Source organism: Protopterus annectens, chromosome 3.part0, assembly GCF_019279795.1.
Source record: "Protopterus annectens isolate FY-2018-M chromosome 3.part0, PAN1.0, whole genome shotgun sequence".
NCBI classification, from domain to species: domain Eukaryota; kingdom Metazoa; phylum Chordata; order Ceratodontiformes; family Protopteridae; genus Protopterus; species Protopterus annectens.
In genome coordinates, this window is record NC_056731.1 from 178,387,039 (window position 1) to 178,412,371 (window position 25,333).

General features: G+C 41.4%; 1 protein-coding gene across 1 annotated transcript in view; it reads left to right on the forward strand.

Annotated features, from left to right (window-relative positions):
- Positions 1-25,333, forward strand: part of SACM1L (SAC1 like phosphatidylinositide phosphatase) — a 1,643,742-nt gene that overhangs the window by 1,473,388 nt on the left and 145,021 nt on the right. Inside the window, exon 17 of the mRNA XM_044065524.1 lies at positions 8,043-8,135. Within this exon, the coding sequence (XP_043921459.1) occupies positions 8,043-8,135 (93 nt within the window). The remainder of the gene's footprint in view (positions 1-8,042; positions 8,136-25,333) is intronic.

Below are 25,333 nucleotides of genomic sequence, written 5' to 3' on the forward strand. Positions count from 1 at the left end.
TGTTATCTGGTACATAAACAAGCAGGGGGGTACACATTCTTACCCCCTCTGCAGACTAGCCATGGCATTGTGGAACATAGCCTTGAGCTACCAAGTGCACCTACAAGCTCAATTCCTGCCAGGAAAATTAAATACACTGGCAGATGGACTAAGCAGAAACCTCATGGACCCACACGAGTGAAAACTGGGACTAAGGATTTTCAACATGTTGACAAGCAAATGGGGGAGCCCAGATATAGACCTGTTTGCCTCTCCCCAGAACTACCAATTGGACAAATTTTGCACAAGGACTCCCCACAAACAAGCCTGGAAAGTGGATGCTCTGTCCTTCAGCTGGAAAAACCTATCCGTCTATGCCTTCCCCCCTCTGCCTCTGCTCCCCAAAGTACTACTAAAAATCAAATAGGACAAACCAAGGATGGTTTTGATTAATCCAGATTGACCGTGCCAACACTGGTACCCCCTCCTGCGCAGTGTGTCACGGTTACCCCCATGGCACCTGCCTCAGACTTCTTCCCTGTTGTCTCAGCAGGAGATCTAGATTCTGCACCTTCAGCTTCAAACACTGAACCTTGTAGTCTGGCTAATTACATAATCTCTCCTTTACCGTCCCTCAGTAAACCTGTGATGGATATCATTTTAGAGGTAAGGAGGCCTAGCACTAGAAAATCTTATGCTAAAAAACGGAAAAGATTCTGTGCCTGGAACCAATCTCAAGGGATGAGCACAGCAGTGCCCAATTTACCTCAGATTTTACAATACTTAACTGAGATGCTTCACAAGGGCCTATCTTTTTCCTCTATTAAAATCCACGCCTCAGCCATTTCAGCTCATTATAACACAGAACCTCCCCTCTTCTCTCATTCACTGCTCAAACATCTACATTTATGGTAAGTGTACACAACTGTACTTTCTGTGCTGAGACATCTCCAGTCTGGCACCTACTTTTCTGAAAAGCCAATTCCAAAGGGATATGGCTGATTAAATTTGCAGATGACTGCAAGCTAGGAGCAGTCATTGAATCCCCAAATGACTTAGCCATCCTGAAGGAAGGTTTGTCCCAAATAAATAACTGGTACCAAAATCATGGACTGAAATTTAATACCAAAAAATGCATTATTGTATTCTTTGGGAAGTTATCTACCCAAGGGAACTGCCACATTGACAAAATGCCCCTAAGAGTTGACCCACTTGTTGAAAATTTGGGAACGTATGTGGACAGTGACCTAAATTTTGAGCAACATGTGTCCCTTGTAAGAAAGTACTTCTATACCGCACAGCTTATAAACAAAGGATTGTATCTAGATCTAGGGGTGTCATTGTCCCCCTTTACTCTTATTAGGCCATTGAGTATAATGTCCCTTTTGGCATGTATCGGTGCAGGCACATGCAACATCTGGGATGCCCACAGAGATATCTTACTAAAAACATACAAGGCCTAAACAATATGTCCTACATGGACTGTGTCAAAGACCTGTCATTATACTATGTATTCTACAGACTGCTAAGAGACGATCTGTGTCTGGCATACAAGGCATCCTCTGACCCAACACATCAGCAAGTATAATGGCATCAGAAGTAGTCCATCTAGGAATCTAAACATTTTCAGCAACATTAACAGAACAGTTTGGAGGGGCAAGAGGTGTATCCACTTCTCTGGAACAGACTGCCCATTCACGTAAAGCAAAATTAATCTCTCTCCATATTCAAGCACAATTTGGATGTATGGATGGGAAGCAAAAAATTTACTCCAGGACTGCTCCCCGTACTACTAATGGACAGAGGCAGCTTCTGAATGCATTATTCCATGCATGGGTCCCCTCAAATTATTTATGATATACTGTCAGTTATTCTCATTAGGGGTAATATTTATTTATTTATTTATTTGTTTGTTTATTGTATTTTTAACCGGGAAGGTCTACTGGGCCTTGGTGAGCCCATTTTTGGTACAGGCCCAGGGAGAATATATATAATTATCCACCATAGGATGGGTAAGGCCAATATCTAACCAGATGGGATAGATCAATTTAAACACAAGAAGGAAAACTGGATAGGCTTAAAATGGCCCACAAGGGCAGCTAGCCTAGTATTCACCTATGAACCTGTAGTTAAGGATTTCTTCACTTGATATCACTAAGAAAACACATTATACCTTTGAATTTTGTAGTTTATGTTGGAAAAATTATTTATCTCCCTGTGAATCACTAGGTACAGTGGAATTGAAGTACCTTTCTTGGAAAGCATTTTTTCTAGTTGTTGACAATCACAAGATTAAAAACAAAATTCTAGAAATTAACTGTTTAACGTGCAGACTACAAAAATATGTACATGAAAACAAATACAGAATTTGAAATAAACACACTTTTTGTGAGTGTACATATTCAGTAACTTTGCATGGAGACAATCTTATCTGCACTACCATTGTGGAAGTGTTTCCCCATTTCCACCTCCAAAATATATATTTTGAATTCAGGTTTTACAGCCTTGTTCTTTTAGACAGAAGTTGTAACACAGATGGACAACTGGATTACTTTCTTAGAGTAGGCTTGGATTCAGAATATATGTTTAGGGGGTTTGGGGAGCACAGTCTCCACTTGGGGGTGAAGGAAGCATGGCCTGTACAAAATACATTGTTTATATTATTAAGTTAACCCTTTGTGTATTTACTTTCTTGTATACAGTGGACTTATTTTAAAATTTGGGGGTTTAGTCATTTGTTGCTTTCAGAGTTTTAGATTCGCAATGGTGTTCATTTATGTTTCAGTCTTTTGAAACTAGTTCAGTCATATAGTTAATTTTCTGTTGTTATATTATCTTGTTGTGCATAGCAAAGTAGGTTACTACAGAGACATTTCTGTATGAGGCCAAAGGAGGATCAAAGCAGAAGGAGACTTTTGGCAATTGCTAATAGTGTCTCGGCTAGATTCCACGGAACACTAACAGGAAATTAGTATGGCCTTAATAACACATAACAAAGAGCACATATGGTGAGTAAATCAAAATGTCAACATTTATTGCTACAGTGCCTTCTGTAAATTTTGGTGATAAGGTAGGTACACACAAATGTACTGTGTGAGCTGTAGTACTGCACCAGTGTTGCCAACATTGACATATTTGCTCTTGTACTGTCTGATGTCCTTATCAGTGTTGCAGCATTCCTTAAAGAAGGGATTTCCTGTTCCAGGTAGCCCATTGATCAACCAGTATAGATAAGCTTGAAAAAGATCTTGTTTGTGCCGTATATCACATTTATGCTCTCCACACAGAACGTAGTGCATAAAAGGGACACATGGACACAACTACCCAGAACTTCTTTTGCCACCAGTTCAAATGCTGTTGTTGCCAGTTGGGTTGAACATTTTGTTGTGTACTGAATATTTAACAACACCAGATAAGTGCCCTGTTGGGGTAATTTTTTCTTTTTGTTTTTAAAATTGACTTTCTTGGTCTTGTATTTTTTACCACTACCTAGAACTCATGTCATCCAAGAGGGGAAAATAGTGTAGAAGGCAGATTCCCCATAAGGATCGTCAAAACAGTGTCCTTTTTGTTTGGGCACTTCCCACGACCATACCTCTTGTAGTATCTGTAATGCATTTGTGCCTAGGATACTCAAAAGCTGTCTTCCCTGGCCATTTATCTTGAAAACCAATGGCTTAGACAGATAGCCCAGGGTAACATGACAGAATCCTTTAACTGTAAGATTCTTCCGCTAGGTAAGAAGAAGGCCACAAAGTCTCAGACAGATTCTTTAGCTGTCCAATCTCCACTGGACATCCCTCTAGCAGCAGGTAATAGCTCTGTAGGTTGTTTCCTGTTATGTCAGATTTGTCTGCCGTGACCCCATCAGAGGCCGGCATGGATCTGTCTTTCTCTGAGGCTTTGCAGGGATCTGCTCCGGACATCAAGGGGGAACCAAGGTTGATTATCTCTGAGGGTCCTAGAGGGATTCTGCAGATATTGGTCAGGGAGGAAGTTCAGGGGTCTGTTCTTGAATTTCTCCAATGGTCGGAACCTCCGGTATTTGTTAGACTAATGTCCCTTCTAAGAAAAGACAAAAACCTAAGCATGTTTCAGTGGCAGGAGTTTACTCAGGGCTTGTTCTCTGTCTTAATGGCTCTAAAGCCTCCTCAAGGGGTTTCAGTACCCACTCGTCCTTGGATCTCTGCCCTTTCTAAACAGTTTAGGAAACCAGATTCCTCGGATGAGGATTCCCTATCTGGTGAGGGGTCTTTGTCCAATTCTTCATGGATGCTTTGCCCTTGGTTTCTGATTGTGGTACAGAGGACTCTGTTAACTCTGAGTCGCTTTTCAAGGAATTGTCCTTTGGGGCAGAATTGCTAGGATGATGGAATTCTTTAAGTGGGATTCTTCTCAAGTGTCGGGTATTCAGAGAAGATATTATGAGTTGATTCTGGTGGGTACTCCTAAACCATCGGCAGTTCCTCCAGTGGTGGCTGCCTTGTTAGATGCTTTCATTGCTGCTTCCAAGTCTCCTGATTCTAAGCCTCCTGCTCCTAAGAAATCTGATAGGCTCTTTAAGGTTCCTGAGGTTTGTCAATTTTTATTTAAATGTCCTTCTGCTGATCCTACTGTGGTGTCAGTCTCTTCTGACAAACCTTCTAAGCTTTTGCCCTCTTCCATACTTTTGCCTTCTGATGAGGATAGCAGGGCAATAGAGAGGAGTGGCAAGAAAGTGTACACTGCTGCTACTTTGGTCTTTAGGGCTATTTATTACCAGACCCACTTGGCAGGTATGCTCTGGCCTTGGTTGCTCAGGCTTGTCAGGTTATCTGTGCCCTCCTCTCAAGTGGCTCACCACTCTATTAAGCATAGTTATGATGCTGCTGATGCCTCTTCTAGGGCCATTGCTTTTTGGTCTATCATGAAGCATTATTCTTGGCCTCATCTTCAGTCTCTTCCTGAGAACATTAAGGCCAAGTTGTTGGATGCTCTTTTGGATAACCCCCATCTTTTTGGAACTGCTGCTGCTGACTTGTTTAAGTCTCTTCAAGAGAAAGGCAAAGCCTTGCAAGACCTTAAACATATTTCTGTCCCTCCTTTCCCTAATTTCCTGTGGAATTATCCTTCTAGATCTGCTTTTGTTCCCAGGCAACCTCACCAGGCCTCTAAGGGCAGGAAGGGTGGGAGGCGGGTGCCCTCTGCTAAGGCTTCTCAAATTTCTGTGGCCTAGAAACCTCATTTTTCTGATAAGCCTGCTTCGTTTTGACAATTTGCCCTCTCTACCTTTGGACCAGGGTCCTTTGTCCCTTCCAAATTGGCATCCCATCACTTCAGACTCAGGTTCTTTCTATTATCCATTAGGGTTACTTCATGGTATGGAAATCTCTCAGTCCTTTTTCTGGGGTTTCTCAACCTCCTCTAGAGCAGCTTCTTTTCCTGGAGGTTCTAGGGTCCCTGTTGAACCAAGGGACCATTCAGCCTGACCCCCCCTTCCCAAGTGGGATGGCATTTTTATTCCCAAGATGTTCCTGGTTCCTCGAAAGGAGGGCACTTGGAGATGTTTCCTGGCTCAACATCTTTCTCAAGATCCCATCTTTTCAGATGCTTACTCTTCAAACTCTGTTTCCTCTTTTATTACCCCAGGCTTTTCTGGTGTCCTTGGATCTGAAGGATGCTTACCTACATATCCCCATTCACCCTCTCTACAGGAAGTTTTTACATTTCTCTGTGACCTTCTCGCATTTTCAGTTCACTGTTTTGCCCTTTGGCCTCTCTACTGCCCCAAGGGTATTCACAAAATACCTAGCTCCTTTGATTTCCTTCTGCAGTCTCCAAAGCATTCAGATTATATAGACAACCTGTTGGTTCAGGCGTCTTCTTCCAATTGATTGTTGCAGGATCTACATTTCACCAACTCTCTTCTTCAAAGTCTAGGGTTTACTATCAACTCCCAAAAGTCCATCCTGGCTCCCTGTTAGGATCATGTGTATCTGAGTAGCAGAATTCAGAGGTTGCCCTCTCTTCCACTTCCAAGGGTATTGTCATTGACAGCCTTCTTTCAGTATCTTCTTCCCCTGACTGCTGTGCCAGCCAGGGAGTTTCTTCAGGCCCTGGGATTCATGGCCTTTTCTATTCCAGTGCTTCCTCCTGCCAAACTGCATATGTGGAAGCTTCAGTGGTACCTCATATCAGTTTAGCTGCAGCATCATCACCCTCTGACTTTTGGTGTACCTTTCCTGTCTCAAGAAGGAATTTGAGTGGTAGATACAACAGTTCACTCTCAACCCAGGCTGGTCCTTTCAGTCTCAGAGCTGTTCACCAATGTATCGGACATGGGGTAGGGAGCTTCTCTTGATCATCTTAAAGTTTAGGGTCTTTGCCTCCCCGTCAGAAGTCAGACTATATCAACATCAAGGAGATGAAGGGATCTGATTTTGGCCCTTCAGGCTTTTCACCTCCTGTTCTGTCCGGGCCCCTTGAAGGTGTACACAGACAACACTACAGTGATGTGGTATGTCAGCAAGCAGGGTGGGGCATGAAATCTTAGCTCCTCTGCAGGAAAGCTTGGGAAGTGGCTCTCCATTATCAGTTATCTCCTTCAGACAGTATCTATTCCTACAGAGTACAATATTGTGGTAGGCTGTCTGAGCAGGTCCAAAACACAGGCTCACAAATGGATGCGTCACAGAGACATTTATCTGGACATTGTCCATCTGTGGGATATTCTTCAGATAGTTCTTTTTGTCTCCCCTCTGAACAGGCAGATTCCTCTCTTCTGTTCCAGAGTGCCATGCCATCTGCCTGGAAAACAGACATCCTATCCTTTCCGTGGAAGAGGAGGTTTCTTTATGCTTTCCCTCCTCTTCCTTTACTTCCAAGAGCCCTGCAGGAGATTCAGCTGAACTCCCCAAAAATCTTGCAAATGACTTCCTTTTTGCCGAGATAGTATTGGTTTCTCCTCTTAATGCATCTGGACAGGGGCAATCATCACAAGTTACCTCAGTGGTTGGATTTACTTACACAGAACAAGGGGTCTCTCATCCATCCCCACATGTCCACTTTCCAACTGCCATTGTGGGTGATAGAGTTTTGATCCCTTTCAGGGACCTCTTTTCTGAGGGCATGCTCAGGGTTTTACAGAAGGCAAGGAAGCCCTCAGCCAGAAAATCTTGTATGTACAAATGGAAAATATTTTCGGTCTAGTGCCATGCTCGTAACCAGGACCTTTTTCAGTAAGGGTCCCTCTGGTCCTGTCTTATTTGTGTGAGGTGCTCCAGTTTGGCTTGACCTATTCTTCAGGTGCCTTCTTCAAGGAGTTGGACACCAATTCTACCCTTGAAGCTGCTACTTTGGTCTTTAGTGCATACCTTTACTAAGCATTATAAGTTGGATATGGTTTCTAGAGCCAGAGCAGATTTTGCTGAAACCATTTTATGTGGGTTTGTTGATGGCTCTTCTCAGCCTTCCACCTCCTATTCTGTTTCTTGAGCTTTTTTACTCTCCCTTTTTTAAGGAATACTGCAACAGTGATATAGAAGGACAAAGTACAGTTGTATAAAATTTTGCTATAACAGTAGATGTCCTTCTCTTCATTGTGGCAGTATTCGCTCCCTCCCTCTTTCCAACCTCCTCTTGCTTGTTCTGCATTTTTTTCCTCCTTGATGTGCATGGACTCCTTTGTCCCATGATAATTGTTCTCTTCTGGGGAAATTCAGTTCTGGGTAGTTGCATCTGTACGTCCCTTTTATGCCCTACATTCTGTGCGTCCCTTTTATGCCCTACATTCTGTGCAGGGAGCATAAATGTGATGTATGGCACAAACAAGATCTTTTTCAAGCTTACCTATACTGGCCAAGTGACGGGCTGCCTGGGACAAACATCCCCCTTTTAAGGAATACTGCAAAGGGGAAGGGAAAAGGATTGTACACAGCTGTACTTTATTTATAGATCTTTATTTATTTATTTATTTTTATTTATATTTTTTGTAATAATCACAGAAAATGTAAATGGAATAATGCTGAAAAAATGTTAATATTAATCAACATTATACTTTTCACTTCTCATTCTTTATTTTGTAGGATTCAATTGATTTATTTCTTGGCAATTATGCTGTAGAGGAAGGTGACAGCACATCTTCACTCCATGTTCAGAAGGACTGGAAATTCTTAGCGGTAAGACCATTTTCATATGTTATGCTATACTTTATGCATGTGTTACAACATTTTGAGCAGTTTAAGTACATCTAGAAACATTTGAAAGCAGTTGTTTTAGGAGTCAGAACTATGTAATTGCATGTGTGTAATTGTCATCATTCTTGTCTTTACATTCATTCATTCTGTGATACCTGATTTATTCTGGCACTCAGTAGGTGTAAAGTTGAAAATTATTCTTGGCTAGGATACTTGTCTGTAGCAGGATAGTTAAGAATCAGCAGCAGTCACATGATGCATATGCTTGCACACATACACACCCATGAGCTGTTATGGGGAATCAGTAGTCCACCTACAGCATGTCTTTGGGATACGGGATGAAAGCCCCCTCCCCCGTGAAAAATCTATACAGACATAGGAAAGACATGCATATGCTGCACAGTGTGTGCCCATCTGAGAGCAAAACTGAGGAAGCGAGTACTTTAAAGCAGCAGTGTTAAACACTTTCCACAGTTTACTTGTAATATCTGGTTAACCACTCCCTGGGGACTGTCCTCCTTTTCTTTTTTTTGCCAAGCATCAAGCATTTTTCCTGGACTGCCAAGCTAGGCTACTACTTTTTCGGCCCAGGAGCATACATCTGAACTACTCTGCATTTGACAGATCACTCCAGTTTCAGCCTTTTAAAGTAATGCCTGCACAGCTGCTCTACTTTGAATGCAGACTGCTCCAAATTCTTTTCTTTCATTATCTAAGTTTTACAACCAATGAGAGATCAGTTTCCTAGAACTAGTTTAAAAATCCCAGTCTGCCTGTTTTTTGTCCCTTATTTTGTTTTGGTTCCAAATTCTTGAGCAAAGAAGTTGGTGTGTGTGTCTGTGTGTGTGTGTGTGTGTATGTATGAACACACGTGTGTGTGTATATATATATATATATATATATATATATATATATATATAGTTATATAGATAGGTTTATATATGTAGATTTTATATATATATATATATATATATATATATATATATATAGATGGATACAGATTGTATATATATATATATATATATATATATATATATATATATATATATATATATATATATATATGAGAGAGAGATACAGGCACTCATTTACTTAGCATGTCTCTCTCTCTCTCAACTGAGCTTGATTTTGCAAAACGTCTCTGATTTTACCTCAGATTTTTTTCTCATCCCTTATTAAATTCTTTATGTTCTGGCAGATCTCTTAGGATTACCATCAGTTGTTAATGCCAGTCACACTCCAGTCTTTTGTAGCTTTCTGTAGTTAGGGACTGGGGACCCTGTCTAGGCAATGAACTGACCTTCGATCACCACGTATCCATTGTTTTAAGAAAGTAATATTTTCTTGCACAACTTAGAACTAAGTGTAAGGCGTCCAGGTCCAAGGATTTGATCGTTCCATTGTATTCTGCATTCATCAGGCTGATCATTGAATATAATGCCTCCTTCGGTATGTACCTGTCCAAACGTTTGACTGCCCACAATGCTTTCTTACTAAGAAAATCAAGGGCCTAATTCCTTCTTAGTAACATACAAGCTACAGAGAATCAGTCTCTGCCGTGTGTACAGAATCTTAACAGGCCATATCCAGTCCAGACCTACTACACATTTGCAGGTCCAGTGGGGAGCATAAACACCTGCTTAATCAATCTCTTTTATAATATAAACAGAGTACATTGAAGGGATAGATATTTATCACAATGAATACCACTTCTTTGGATTTGCTTTCCTCTCCACATAAAACAAAGTACATGGCTTACACTATTCAGAAGTAATTGGAGAAATGCATGGGTAACTGTAAATTCATTGCTGGTTTAGCATCCATGTCCTTCATGGGTGGGGCAGTGTACAAATGTTCTGCACGTCTCTAGGTTATTTGTTCTTAGCATATAAGGGCTAAAAACTTCATGGAAAGTATAGCTAGGCTTCTAAAGATCTTCACTGATCAACCTAGTAAGTAGCTATGAAACTATTAGACTGACTTAGTTCTTACTATTGTGAAAAAATAAATGTGTTTGCAACATCTGTTGTATTGTTAGCATTTTAAGTGAACTGTAGTTGTCTGTCAGTCCAGAGGAAGTAAATCTCTGAGCTGTTAATGAGCTGCTTCATGTAGTCAGAAGTACAAGGTTGGATTCCTTCCCCATCCATTTGCTTATTGCCTAGTTTTGAACAAGTCACTTATTCAGACAGCATTCGAAGGTCACCCCTGAGAAGAGGGACTTTGTCCAGTGGGTGTACCTGATTAGCAAGTAGATTAAAAACTAATATTTAAAAATGTTCCCTTTTTGCAGCCTTTTTCCCTCATTATTTTGGACTTTGTCTAGATTTCCTGAGCAAAGAAGTTGAGAGGTATTTTCGTTTGTTCCTCTTAAAATGTGTGGCTTCTCAAGTTGTTGCTGTGTGCAATTACTAAGTAATGCCAGGCATGTGAGTTTCAGACTGCATATCCTTCAGAAAATGTTTGGTAATACAAATCTTGTTCTAATTATATTAGACCAGTGTTTAAAACCTTTTCCTGATTTTGAGTCTTTGTTTCTGATTATTGAGGTAAGACATTGGGAGGACGGGGGGGGGGGGGGGGGGTTGTAATGGGGTGTAGTGAATGATTCTGCCAGCAGTGAGTAGAAGACATTTTTTAATGTTTTCATTCATTTACTTGCAAAAAACATCTGAGGCATACTGTGTACACCATCATAACAGGTGGCTATAATTGTGCATGTGTAATTATACATTGAAAAGCTTCCATAATGTTATGATGAACATGAAGGACACAACATGAAAAGTCACTGCATTTTGTGCAAAAAATGAACAAGCTTTTTGGCAATATTGTGGTCAGATGGCAAGATAGTTTTTAGAATGCTGCTGTTATTGAATCCAAGTATAGACTGGCACAAAAATGAGCAAAATCATTTTTTCCTGGGCAAGGGAGTTGTCACATTAAAAACGGCCCAGATGGGCAAGAAATTTGCAGGGTTTGTGTGGTATACTAGAAATATCTGAAGCTCTCTGTTCGCTTCTAGTCTAAGGTGTCTTCACTGTTTTTTATATATGTGTGCATTATAAATGTGTGTTTAGTGAATGTTCCGCAACCATGCTTTAGGCAAATGAAAATATTCAAACTTTATACTAGTGCAGCAAACTAAACCATAGTTTATACAATAAACCCCCCAAAAAATAGACGTGTATCAGTGCAGTAAGGATGCATTTTTCTGGTACAGCTATGTAAGCATGCATTTGTAAAAACCACAAGAGTCTTAATTTTATAGTTTGTGGTTACCAAAACTATTTGTGTCCTCACTCCCAGGAGTATGAATTTCCACATATGCATATCTTGAGTGCTTTAACTTTGAATCCTGTGCTATGACTTTTGATGTCCCTCTGCTATGATTTTGAAAGCTGAGAGGCTGAAGGGGTATGTTCAGGAGTTGTAGCCCCATAAATAGGGAGATGCTAGATCCACTTTCCACACCAAAAAGTAAGCAGTTCTTACTGATCTGTAACGGTTATGATTTTTCCTCTGGAAAAGTTAAAGGAAATGTATTTTTTGGTGGACTTCAGATAAATAGCTACCTGACAGACACGTTTCTGGGCATACTATAAAGCTAGTGATATGTTACAGTGCTTTTGTTACACAAACTCTCATTTCTTAAGTTTCAGATTTGTCCTCACTGCCTAATCATGTTCAAGTTCTGGAGTAGTTCACGGCAGGCAGGTGGTGTTTTGGTTGACTTTATAGCTCTTTGGCGTTTAATGATTTTGTGTAAGAAGCCTTGAATGGAATTTTTGTTTCTGCAAAGTATTATGTTAATCTCTTCTTGGTGATTTTAGAGGAAGTAGTCACTGTTCTTCTTTATTTACAGTGGAAACCTTTCACTTGTACTTTAGAAATGTCTAAATAATAGCTTGAATATGTGTATCTGACTACAGATCTGCATGAGTGTGGTGTGAGTATTTTTAGAAAAAGTGGCCCCGTTCCTTGTTTATTGTAGAATGTTTTGCACATTAGAATTAGCATGGTAATAGTGAGTATGTGTATGTGATTGCAAACCTGCATAAGTATGTTTGTTTATGCCTCTGAGTGGCTTTGTGTGTTTGTATATGTGTGTGTGTGTTTATTTCTATATATATATATATATATATATATATATATATATATATATATATGGAATTATAATCTTCCATCAGAAAAGCAAGTTGTCTATCAGACATTGACAACACCTAAATAGCAAAACACTAGACATTGATCCACAAAGGATTGAAAAAAGACACCATATTTTTTGTAGCAGGGCAAGTCCACCTGTGCCTCCCACCCCCTGCTAATTATATATACCATCTCCAAAATCGAACTACAGTGGTGAAAGGGCATATTCCAAAATCCCCACTGTACCACTCGAGACCTCAAGATGATTTGCAGCCCAACATCTGAGAGTCAGATGTACCCACTGAGGTATTTGAACCCATGGTATGCCAGATTACCTCTCAGACACCCACTACTGAGACCCCACTGAAGGCCGCTGTGGCCCCTGAGGCCTTGCAGACTATGGATACCTCGGATAAACCTCATCTTATCTCAGAATGCCCGCATGGGATCCTCCAGATCCTTGTATGGGAAGAGGTCCTGGTATGCTTATTGAAATGAGACAAGGTTCTGAACCGCCAAGGCTCATGCAGGTGGACATCAGTCTTAAAAAGAAGAAACAAAAAAACAAGCATGGGATGTTCTCTACACCTTCCAGAGAAAAAGAATGGATGGACTTCTCTTGGGGCTCATTTAAAGCTATCGTGGCACTGAAGAATTCTTTTATGATCCAGCTAACTCAGACCACACCATAAAAGCACATCTTGGACTCTTCCTCCTCTGAAGAGGATCCAGATTCCGGTCATTCTCTGGATTACTCTTTGCAACTCCACTTTTCTGTGCAGGTCTGCTCAGATGAAGGGGATTCCCTTTCATCTGACTGTCCCTTGGAAGAGGCTGCCTTTGGAGAAACTGTTCAGAGCATGATGAGACACTTTGAATGGCAGTCAGGGCAAGTCTCTGAGTTGCAAAAAAGATACTGCAGCCTTCTGTAGAAAGGTATTCTGGCACCTACACCAATCCCCTCAGTCCTCAAAGCTGATCAGGATACCTTTCAGTCTTCTTCCTCAACACCTGACTCTGAGCCACCTGGTCCTAAAAGACCTGCCAGGTTTTATAAGGTCCTTGATGAGCTTAAATACCTGTATAAAAACCCTATGGCTGACCCTGCAGTAGTTTCTCTCTTCCCAGATAAGTCATTCACACTGCTAATGCCCCCCCCCCCCGACAAGGATAGCAGGGCCATGGATAACTGAGATAAGAAAGTGTAAACATTCTCGTACACTGTCTCACATCCTCTGCTACTAAATAAACTCTGTGATCTCAACTTCTCTACTACAACAGTAGCATGTTTCTTCAGCTATCTCACTGACCGACAGCAGTCAGTAAGATGGCACTCCTCACTATCATCTCCCCTTCCAGTGAAAGTGGGTGTTCCCCAAGGATCCATCCTTGGACCACTACTTTTCAATATTTTAACCAGCTCACTCTACTCCTCTTGTCCACAATCCTCATTAGTCCAATATGCAGATGACTCCACAGTTATCACCATTGCTAACTCACCCTCTGAACTTCTAACAGCTACCCAGTCTTCTTTCAACTCTGTTGAAACCTGGCTCACCAATAATCAGCTCATCCTTAATCCCAAAAAAAACCTCTTACTCTTTCTCCCCAAAACTGTTACTCATATCAGATCTACTTTCAAATAAAATCACTAAATCACACTCTGATAGTTGCTGACTCTAGTACTAAACTCCTTGGTGTAACCATTGATGATCAGCTTAAATTCGACCTCCATATAAATAACTGTGTCCGGAAAACCGATCAAAAACTAGGACTTCTCTACAGAAATAAAAAATTCCTCACCCCTAAATCTAGAATCACAATCACCCATGTTTATCTTTTGCCATGCCTAACATACTGCTCCCAAATACTCACAAATCTTAACTCCACCTTACTTAGCAAACCCGAATCAACCTATCACAAAATAGCCAGATTTGCTGCACAACAAACCTACAAATCTCACCACTGTATCTTCCTCAAACATCTAAACTGGCTCAAAGTACCATACCTCCTACTCCTCTCTCAGCTCCAAATTATGCAGTCAATTATTTATTCACCATCCTACTGTCCAACCCTAGGCACCATAATCTCCCATCCAGACTACTCAGGAGCTCCACCCAAGACCTTTTACAAATCTACAAGCCCAAGTCCAAAATAGGAGCCATTACATACAGCTACCATCCCTCTCTTGCTTGGAACAAACTCCCACAATAAGTTAGACCACTTTCACATCCTAAGCTATTCATACTAGCCACTAAAGAGTACATAAAAAGTCACTTGGTTTGTACCTGTTCTCAGCCTCCTTGAATATACCTTCATTAAATAATAAACCTAGCTTCCTCTGTCTTACCATCATTTCTTCCCCTTTATACCAAAACATTTACAACTTAAACTAGTCTACTTCATAATTTTTTACCTAACACTATCTCCTTTCCTTCTGCTGCAGTATTCTTCATAACATTTTTCTAGATAATTGTAACTGCATATATATGATAACTGTTCTGCAAGTTTTATTATGAATGATTACACTGTTAACTGTGTTTGTAATGGTTATATTTTTTTGCAACTATGTTTTGGAGCTTTTCTGCCCGGGCCTCTGCTGAAAAAGGGCTTTTACTCAGTCAGACAATCCCGGTTAATAAATGTAAAATAAATAAATACAATTAATTGTCAAACACAAATGACTAAATACATGCTGTCTGTGCTACAGTCTTTGCAGAAGTTAGTGACAGACTCTCAGACAGCCGACTCCAAGCAGCAAGTGCAGTCTTTCTGTCCCAAGCTACACATACAGGTAGACACAGCATCAAATGCAGCTATGATACAGTGGACAAAATGTCTACAGCTGCTGCCACTGGCTTAGTGAGCAGATGATAAGCATGGCTATGGGGTCAGCCCATCCCTGAAGTCTTCAAATCGAAAGTCATGGATTCCCCTTTGAACGATTATCTTTTATTTGGACCACAAGCTTGCCAGTCTTTTCAAAACTCTGCAAGAGCAGGGCAAGGCCATGAAGGACTGCAGGTAGATTCATCTCTCCACAGTCCCTAGGTACCATACGAGCTATCTGTTCAGATCCACTTCCTTTGTTAAAAGGGAGCTTAGGCCCTCTCACAAACATAGAAAAGCACCTAGGAAGAGATTTTCTGATAAACCACAGAGGGCTTTCCCCTACAGCGAGTCCTTCTTTTGGAAGCAAAATTCTATGACTATCTTTATCTCCCACCCCTTCCCTCTAACAAAAATATCTCCATTTCTCTTCAGATGTTCTTCGTGTTTCACTGTTGCAGTCATTACATTTGGGGTAATCCTGTTGGCAGGTTGCCCTCACTCGGCCTGAATTCCAAAATCTTGGGTCCTGCGTCGGCTGTCGTTGCCCCTTCCCTGACATCAAGTCATCAGGGGTATAAAAGAAGCAGCCGACGCCATTTTATTTAGTCTTTCTTGCCGCGTGATGCCCGAAGCAGAAGCAGTTCGCAAGTGCCGGTCGGCCGAGTCCTGAGATTTTCAAGTTCGAATTTCAGATCCAAAGTCTTCTATAAAGCTAAGTGCCCCGTTGGGGAAACTTTTTTCTTGCTCCAGAACCGATGTCAGGAAAAGTTAACTGTATTTCTTGTGGGAAGCAAATACCTCATAAGGACTTTCATTCTTACTGTATTCCTTGCCTAGGCCCTGATCATAATTTTCTGGGTTGTCGTTTTTGTGCTAGATTTAACCAACGCACTATTAAGCGTCGGTATGGTTATGCTTTAAACTACTTTGGACGCAGATTTAATTATCCAGAAATGTCGTCGGAAAGCCATTCGACTACCGGAGTACACAAAAAACGCAAAGAATAAGAAAAAGAAAGACAGCTGAGGCCCAAAACCGATGACGAAACTTCTCCTAAGCTAGTCGCCGGTTCGCTGGTTCTCAGTGAGGTGCTTTCGCAGCTCCTAATGACCGCTACTTTAGAGTCACAGACCGCTACCGACTCCCACGTGGAGTCGGACATGCCGCTGGAAACTCAAAGTATTGGAGCCTCGGACGCTAATCCTTCAGATGGTTCCGGAGCCACTGAGCAGGCACCGGCTTCTGAGAGTGTATTCAGACCCAAACACTTGTAGATTAAACCAACTTCAAAGGCAAAGACTAAAGCACCTTCAAAGACAAAGAAACAACCTCAAGAGCCACGTGGACAGGCCTCCATGCCCAAAAAACAAATGCTCAAAATGGCTGAAGACTTGATTACCTTGATCAGGGGTCCCCATCCCCCTCCTGATAAGAGGCCTAGGCAAGAGACTTTCTATGAATCTTCAGATCAGATTTTCATTTCTTCTGACTCCTCTTCTGAGCAGGAATATTCTTTTCCCCACTATGAGGATTCTGATGCTGAAGAATCCATACCTTCAGCTTCTCCTCCTGAGGATTATTCTTTTGGGGAAACCTTACATACCATGAGGGAGCACTTCCACTGGGAGAGCCAAGATTTTTCCGAGTCAAAAAAGAGACTCCGGGATTTCCTGTTACTACCTCAGCACAAGCCTTTAGCCATCCCTCCTGTGTTAGACATTGTAGATGATGTTTTTCGGAGTCGAGCCTTACCCCTGACTCCTTGCCTCCAGCTCTTGTTAGGCCTGACAGATATTACAGGGTTCCTGACTCACATAAATTCCTTTTTAAGAACCCTGCTGCAGACCCTGAAACTATTTCTTAGGGTCCCAAGGGGGTTAAGGCTTCCGCTGCGAAAACCCTACCCCTTCTGACAGGGATTCTAGGGCACTGGATAGATGGGGAAAAAGGTTTACACATCTGCTACCTTGGCTATAAGAGCCTTAAACTGTCAGTTGCATATGCTCAGATATCAACAACATGTCTTGGCATTACTTAAACAGAAAATGTTGTTAAATTCTGAATGTGCAGAAAACAAGGAAATGCAGGATATATTGCATGCAGCTGAACAAGTTGGAAAGCATACTTTGCAATGTGGTTTTGATTCTTTAGAGGCCTCCTGCAGGGCTGCAGTTACTGGTTCTGTAATTAGAAGGTATGCTTGGTTAAAGGAGCAAAATATGCCTGATCATGTTAAAGTTAAATTATCAGATGCACCTTTACAACATGATTCTTTGTTTGGTGTTAAGGCAGAAGAGGTGTTAAAGAAAATGGAGGACAGGGCTAAATCTATGCAAATGGTCAAAGATTTCTTACAAGTACAGCCACCTAGGTTTAGTAGACACTGGCCAACAAAGATTTGGTCCTTTCCAGTGTCAGACAGACCTCAAAGGGGTCGACCCAGATGCAGGTCCCAGGATCAAGGTTCATACAAGTCAAAGCAATGGGGTGCTTCTACCTCCAAAAGTGGAGAAGACAAATTACAACCTTACAGGAAACAGTCCCAATGACTTCCCCCTGCCTGCACCAAGCACTTTTTTCCTGGCAGCACCCTTAGGGGAAAAATTAGCACTTTTTTCTCAAAATTGGCACATTATAACCCAGGACAAGTGGGTTCTAAATATTGTGTCACAAGGCTACAAGTTCAATTTCCATACCCTGCTAAAGGCAAACAGCTGGCCAGATCTGCCAAAAAATCAATGGGCAGAGGCAGAAAAACAAGTTGCATCCCTCATGGACATGAGGGCCATTCAACAAGTGCCAGAGCAAGAGCGGAGACAAGGGTTTTACTCAAGACTGTTCTTGGTACCCAGAAAGGACAAGGCCTGGAGGCCAATACTGGACCTATCTATTCTGAATACATTCCTGGATATACCAAAATTCAAAATGTTGACTTTGCAGCAACTACTGCCCATGCTGGGCAAGAACGCTTGGCTTGTAACTTTAGACCTAAAAGAGGCATACCTGCATGTCCCAATCAGACAAATATGCAGAAGATACCTCAGATTCAAGGCTAGCTCAATGCATTACCAATTCCCTGCACTGCCCTTTGGCTTATCTACTGCACCCAGGGTCTTTACAAAGTGCCTGGCACCAGTAATTGCATTCTGCAGACAAAGAGGAATACAAATATATCCTTACTTGGACGACTGTCTGATTCAAGCAGAGAACAAGGACATTCTTCTACAGCATCTGGCATTTGTGAAAATACTTCTAACATGCCTAGGGTACAAAGTCAACGAAAAGAAATCAAAACTAGTACCCTCTCAAGAGATAATATTCCTGGGTGCAAGCTTAAATACAACTGCCCAGATGGCTTATCTCACGCCAGACAAACAAAGACAACTGACTACGTACTTCAAAATTTTAGCAACAAAGGCCCAGTTATCTGCAAGAACAATTCTGCAGGCTTTGGGTTTCATAGCATCCTGCATCCTACTAATTCCATATGCAAGACTGCATATGAGGGAACTTCAGTGGTACCTAAAAAGTGTTTGGACTCAACATTGCCACAGCCTGGAAACTATAATTACTCTCATTCCCTGCCTGCAACAGGAGTTTCGATGGTGGGCAAAGGCTTGTCACCAAAACAAGGGACAGCCATTCACATTACCCCCAGCCAGGCAGACACTAACAACAGATGCTTCTGATTATGCCTGGGGGGCCCACATGGAAGGAAAATGCATTAGGAAATGTGGACCTCAAACGAAACGCATCTACATATCAATCAAAAAGAGATGCTAGCTGTTCAAAATGCCCTGACAGCCTTCAAGGACGTATTTCAACCAGGACAACTACTGATAAAGACAGACAACACCACGGTCATGTGGTATATAAACAAGCAGGGGGGCACACGTTCTTACCCCCTTCGCAGACTAGCCATGATATTTTGGGACACAGCATTGATTTACCAAGTATATCTGCACGCACAATTCCTGCCAGGGAGGAAAAATACTCTGGCAGACAAATTAAGCAGAAACCTCATGGATCCCCACAAGTGGCAGCTGGATCCACAAGTCTTCAGCATGATAACAAGGAAATGGGGATGCCCGGACATAGATCTATTTGCCTCCCCTCACAACTGCCAACTACAGAGATACTGCACAAGGATTTATCACAGACAAGCATGAAAAGTGGACGCCCTATCCTTCAGCTGGAAAACCTATCAGTGTATGGCTTTCCCCCTCTGCCTCTCCTCCCCAAGGTACTCCTAAAGGTCAGACAGGAGAAGCCAAAGATGATACTGATTGCACCAGACTGGCCCCGCCAGCATTGGTACCCAATATTAAGGAGTTTGTCTCAATGCCCAGCTTGGACCGTACCACAAGTCCCGCATCTACTGTCCCAGCAAAACAATCAGGACCTACACAGACAGCTCAGCTCAGGACTTTAAACCTGGCAGCATGGTGGATAATGTAGTCATACAAAACACACCTCTCAGCAAAGCTGTGATGGATGTCATACTGGAAGCCAGAAGGCCTAGTACTAGAAAATCATATGCTGGAAAATGGAAGAGATTCTGTGCTTGGAACCAGGCACAAGGAACAGATACAGCTGTGCCAAATATTCCTCAGATTTTACAATACTTAACTGAGATGCTGGACAAAGGCCTATCTTTTTCATCAATTAAAATTCATGCCTCTGCTATTTTGGCTCATTACAATGCAGAGCCACCAATCTTTTCTCATCCCTTATTAAAACAGTACCTCAGAGGAGCCAAAAATGTAAGGCCTCCAAGGAGATCACCAGTGCCTGCATGGGACCTCAACTATGTCTTGGAAAAACTCATCCTGCCTCCTTTTGAGCCAGCTGCTACTGCTGATTTAAAGTTTTTATCTTGGAAAACAGCTCTGCTCCTAACAATAACTTCTGCAAGATGAGTTTCAGAGCTACAGGCATTCATGGCTGTGGAACCTTTTATCATTTTTTATCCGGACAGGGTCTCCCTGAGGACAAATCCAACATTTATGCCTAAAGTGGTGTCCAGTGTGGCTCTCAACCAAACCATTCATCTGCCAACTTTTTATCCAAATCCACAGAACAAGGGGGAAAGAATTCTGCATTCTTTGGACATACACAGACAGCTCAGATTCTACTTGGACAGGACCAAAGTTTTCAGAAAAACAGAACATTTACTAGTGAGATATGCTGCAGGATCACAAGGAAAGGCTATCTCAAAGCAGACTATTTCAAAATGGATAGGCCACTGCATTCGTTTCTGCTACTTGTACCATGGAAAGCCAGTGCATAAGGGCATTAGGCCACATTCCACCAGAGCTGCTGCCACTTCAGCAGCCTTTCTCAGAGGAGTACCAACCAAAGACATTTTAGAGGCAGCTACTTGGAGTTCAGTGCACACCTTTACAAAGCTCTATCATCTGCCACTCTACTCTAAATCCAGGGCAGGCTTTGCCACTGCAGTTCTGCAGGGTCTCATAGCCGCCCCTAATGCTGTTTAGCCCCAGCTTCCCAACCATAGCTTTGGGAATCTACCCAAATGTAATGACTGCAACAGTGAAACACGAAGAACATAGTACAGTGGTGTACACTTACCATAAATGTAGATGTTCGAGTGTATTCACTGTTGCAGTCCAGATTACCCACCCACCATCCCCCTTTTTTTCCTTCTGATGGAGCCTATCTTTCCTTCTCTGATTTATACAACCTATGTGGTGTATTTGCTGGTGGATGAAGGTAATGTTTATTTTGCTGCATGTTATTTTATATATAGATATAAATTTTGACTACCGTTTTTGGGGGCACCTGACATCTGAGGCAAGAAAAACTAAATAAAATGACGTTGGCTGCTTCTTTTATACCCCTGACAACGTGACGTTAGGGAAGGGGCAACGACAGCCGACGCAGGACCCAAGACTTTGGAATTCAGGCCGACTGAGGGCAACCTGCCTGCAGGATTACCCAAATGTAATGACTGCAACAGTGAATACACTCGAACATCTACATTTATGGTAAGTGTACACAACTGTATTTTCTCTAAAGTAGTAACTACAGATAAATGTGTTCTGACCATTATCAAAGAAGGCTGGTCTGTCTGGGGAAAACATCCACTCGCTAAAAGGAATTCCCAAGCCCCCACCCAACCTACTTCCCTTGATTAATCTCATTATTCAGGAATTGCTAGCACAGGGCACCGTAGAATAAGTACCTTTGCCCTTCATAGGAAAAGGCTTTTCTTACAGGATCTTTCTTGTTCCAAGAAAGGAAGAATAATGGAGGCCCATCCTGGACATATCCCTGCTTTCAAAATGGTACATCTCCACACCCTCCTGCCCTTCATTCTTCCTTAGGCCTTTCTAGTGTCCCTAGACCTCAATGATACCCATCTTTTTACATCCCCGTCCATCCATTCTTGCAGAAAATTCCACTGGTTCCTCTATGGCTTATCACATTTTCAGTTTACTGTTTTGGACTTTGGTCTTTCCACTGCCAAAAGAGTCTTTAAAACGTGTCTTGCACCTGTGGTAGCCTTCTGCTGCACTCGGGGAATTCAAATTTTCCCTTACCCTAGACAACCTGGTGATCCAGGCCCTGGCAAAGACACTGTCCCCGAGAATCTACATTTCACAGTATGGCTGTTAACCAATCTGGGATTCACAATCATTTTCGAGAAATCTTATGTCACTCCCACTCAGGATTTAGTCTTCCTGGGTTGCAGGCTAAACACAAGCATAATGCAGGCCTGGCTTCTGTTCCTCAGCAAAAAGTCCAAAGTCTGGCAAGTCTTTTTTCCAAATCCTGTGCTCAGTGACTCACTGCACTGCAAGGGAGATCCTCAGAGCTCTGAGGTTCATGGTTATGTCCATCACAATGATCCCACTGGCCAGACTGCATTTGAATAAAATTCAGTGGTACCTGAAGTTGTGTTTTCCCAACACTCACATCTCTCGAACACCCTGATCCCTTTGTTGCCCTGCATCAAGAAGGAGTTTCTGTGGTGAGAGAAATAGGTTTCAGTCAAACTGCGTCTTCCAATTACCACAGCCTCTCACAATCAAAGCCTCCAAACTGATGCCTCAGACAGGGCTTGGGGGCCTAGATGGGATCCCACAAAGTATAGGGGAAATGGCCCTCTTCTGCCCTGAAGGAACATATCAACCTGAAAGAAATGAGGGCTCTTATGCAAGCTCTGCAGACTTTCTGTCCTGGTGCACACACAACACCACAGTGATTGTGGTATATAAACAAACAAGAAGGCACAAAGTCTTACCTCCTGTACAGGTTGGCACAGGAGGTTTGGCAAATGGTCACCCAGTTGAACATAACCTTCACAGCAACTTACATTCCCTCAATAGGGACTGTATTGGCAGACTCTTAAAGCAGGGACCTCCTGGACAGGTCTTCAAAGCAATCATATGCCACTGGGGCCCTCCGCAGACAGATCTCTTTGCATCTCTAGAGCATCATCAGCTCCCTCGGTTCTACACCAGGGTCCTATCTCCACTGGTCTGGAAGACAGTTGTCTTCTCCTTATAGTAATCAGTGAGGTTCCTATATGCCTAACCTCCACTGCCACTTATTCTGAGTGTACTACTAAAAATCCAAAACGACACTCCAAAAATTATGCTCCTGGCCAAAACAGTGTTGGTTTCCCATCCTGTTCCACCTATCAAAGGGAAACCACTGGAAAAATTCTGATATAGCCAGACCTAATCATCCAACAGAATGGTCGACTTCTGCATCCCAAAATAGCTTCTCTCAGTCTCACTCTGGATGATTGGGTTCTGATCCTTAAAAGATTTTCAGAGGATGTTGTGCAGGTTTTACAAGAAGTTAGGAGGTCTAATACCAGGAAATCTTATACAGCCAGGTAGTGAAGGTTCTTTGTTTGGTGCCACAAGCACAGACTGGAACCACTCTTACCTGAATCCTCCACCATACTTCAGTATTTTTGTATGCTTCTGCATTCTGGGTTGGCTTACTCACCCATTAAAGCCCATTTGTCAGCTTTCAATGCCTGTTAACTTCCGGATCCTCCTCTCATGCGCAGGACAGAGATCAAGCTCTTCTTGAAAGGAGTCCTGCACCTTAAGCCTCCAAGGAAACCAATTATCCCACCATGGGATCTTAATTTTCTTTTGGGAAAAAACTTACTGTGCCCCCTTTTGAGCCAGCCACATCAGCACCTTAAAATTCTGCACATGGAAAACTGTTCTCCTGCTGACTCTAACCTCAGCTTATGTGGTGTCTTAACTACAGGCACTCATGGCTACTCCTTCCTTTCTTATTTTCCACAAGGACAGATTTACACTTAAGATAGTGACTGACCTATTCCTCATTTAAGCCGTTCACTGTGATTGTGTGTGTGTGTGTGTGTGTGTGTGTGTGTGTGTGTGTATTTTACATTCCTACACTTTCACAGGCAACAGAGGTTTTGGTTGGATAAAATCAGAAAAAAATTACCAACTTTTTTTTCCTTCCATGGTTGCTAAGCTGGGCCATCCAGTCACTAAGCAAACCATTGCATCTTAGATTTCAATGGTTATCTCGTTCTGCTACTTACAACAGCCCCAAAGCATATTCCACTGAGGTGGTTGACTCTTCTGGTGTTTTCCTCAAGGATGTTGATGTGCCCGGTCCATCTTGGAAGCTGCCACTTGGTCTTCTGTGCATACTTTCATCAAACACTACCTTTGGAGGTCTAAGATTGCCTTGGTCAGATCAGTCCTCTCTGGTCTAGTTGACAATTCTTCAGTCTATGAATATATAAACTGGTGAACAGTCACGGAAACAGTCAATTCCAACGATTCCAAGGCAAAGCAACAGTAGACAAGAATTCTCCAAAACGTAGTTTTTATTCATACAAACAAACGAACTGGATAAGCGCTTTCACATACACTATGTATGCTTCTTCAGATCCTGATTCTTGTGAATATACCACTCATTTAAATACTCTATGTTCATTGAGTTAATTAAAATCAATTATCTAATAAAATAGTTAACTAACCAATTAAACATTTAAACTGATAGTTACAAACACAGCATAGCTTTTTCTACAAAACGTGTGGTCAGATTATAATAATAAGATGTTTTGATTCAGAAGCTGATTAGCTCTTATAGCGCTTTTAAATGTTCAAAATATCCAGAACTATATACAAGATAAATTCTAAAATAAAGATAAAAATGATAATAAAAGTTTATGTTAAAAACAAGTAATATACTATAAAGTGTTCTATATAAATAAGTTCATTTCTATGGAGATAAAAATGAAATATAATCCATGTTCAATGCATAATTAATGAATACTTATATAAAATTAATCAATTGTTTATAAAATGGATGGAATAATAAATAAACAAACTGATTTGTAATGCATAAGATATTTCTTATTTATATACTGTAAACGTATTATTAGAATAAACTATGTGCATCACATCAGTTAAATATTTAAGTCCTTTTTTAGATATGATGCATTATATATGGTATAAATAGACATATATATTACAATACAGCATGAATAGCTAATTCCATGTGGGAGTATAAATAGGAAATAGTGTGTATGACCAAATATTACAAGGTAGTTAAATATGATGAAATTGCTATTATGTATGTGTATATATACACATACCTTGAGAGAGCATGGAATTATCTTCTTTTCTTAAGTATTGGTTTTATAGATACATATTGGTTGATTCCTGGATGTTGGTGTGCTCTCAATTTAAAGATCCAGTATAATTCTCTGGACTCTAATAAATTAGAGTTTTCTTTTTCTCTTCTATTACCTTTTACTATTTCTAGAACTCTGAATTTAAAATAGTGATCTCTGTGTTCTAGGATATGTTTTGCTAAGGCGTTCTGTTCATTTGTACGCCTTATATCATAGATATGGTCATAGACTCTATTTTTTAATTTTCTCTTTGTCATTCCCACATAAAAAACTAAACACTTCCCACAGGTAGCTAAATATATAAGATTTTCTGTTATGCACGTTGCCTCAAATTTGGGAACAAATTTAAAATTAAGTGTTGGGTGCATAAAATCTTGTTCACTAGTTATATATGTGCACATGTTGCAACTTCCACATGGATATGTTCCTAATCTCATTATTCCTTTCTTGTCTAAATTTCTACTTGCCTTGAAATCTGAACACAGTAACTGTTTCAGATTTTTACTGTTCTTATATGTAAATCTCGGGTATGCGCCTACTA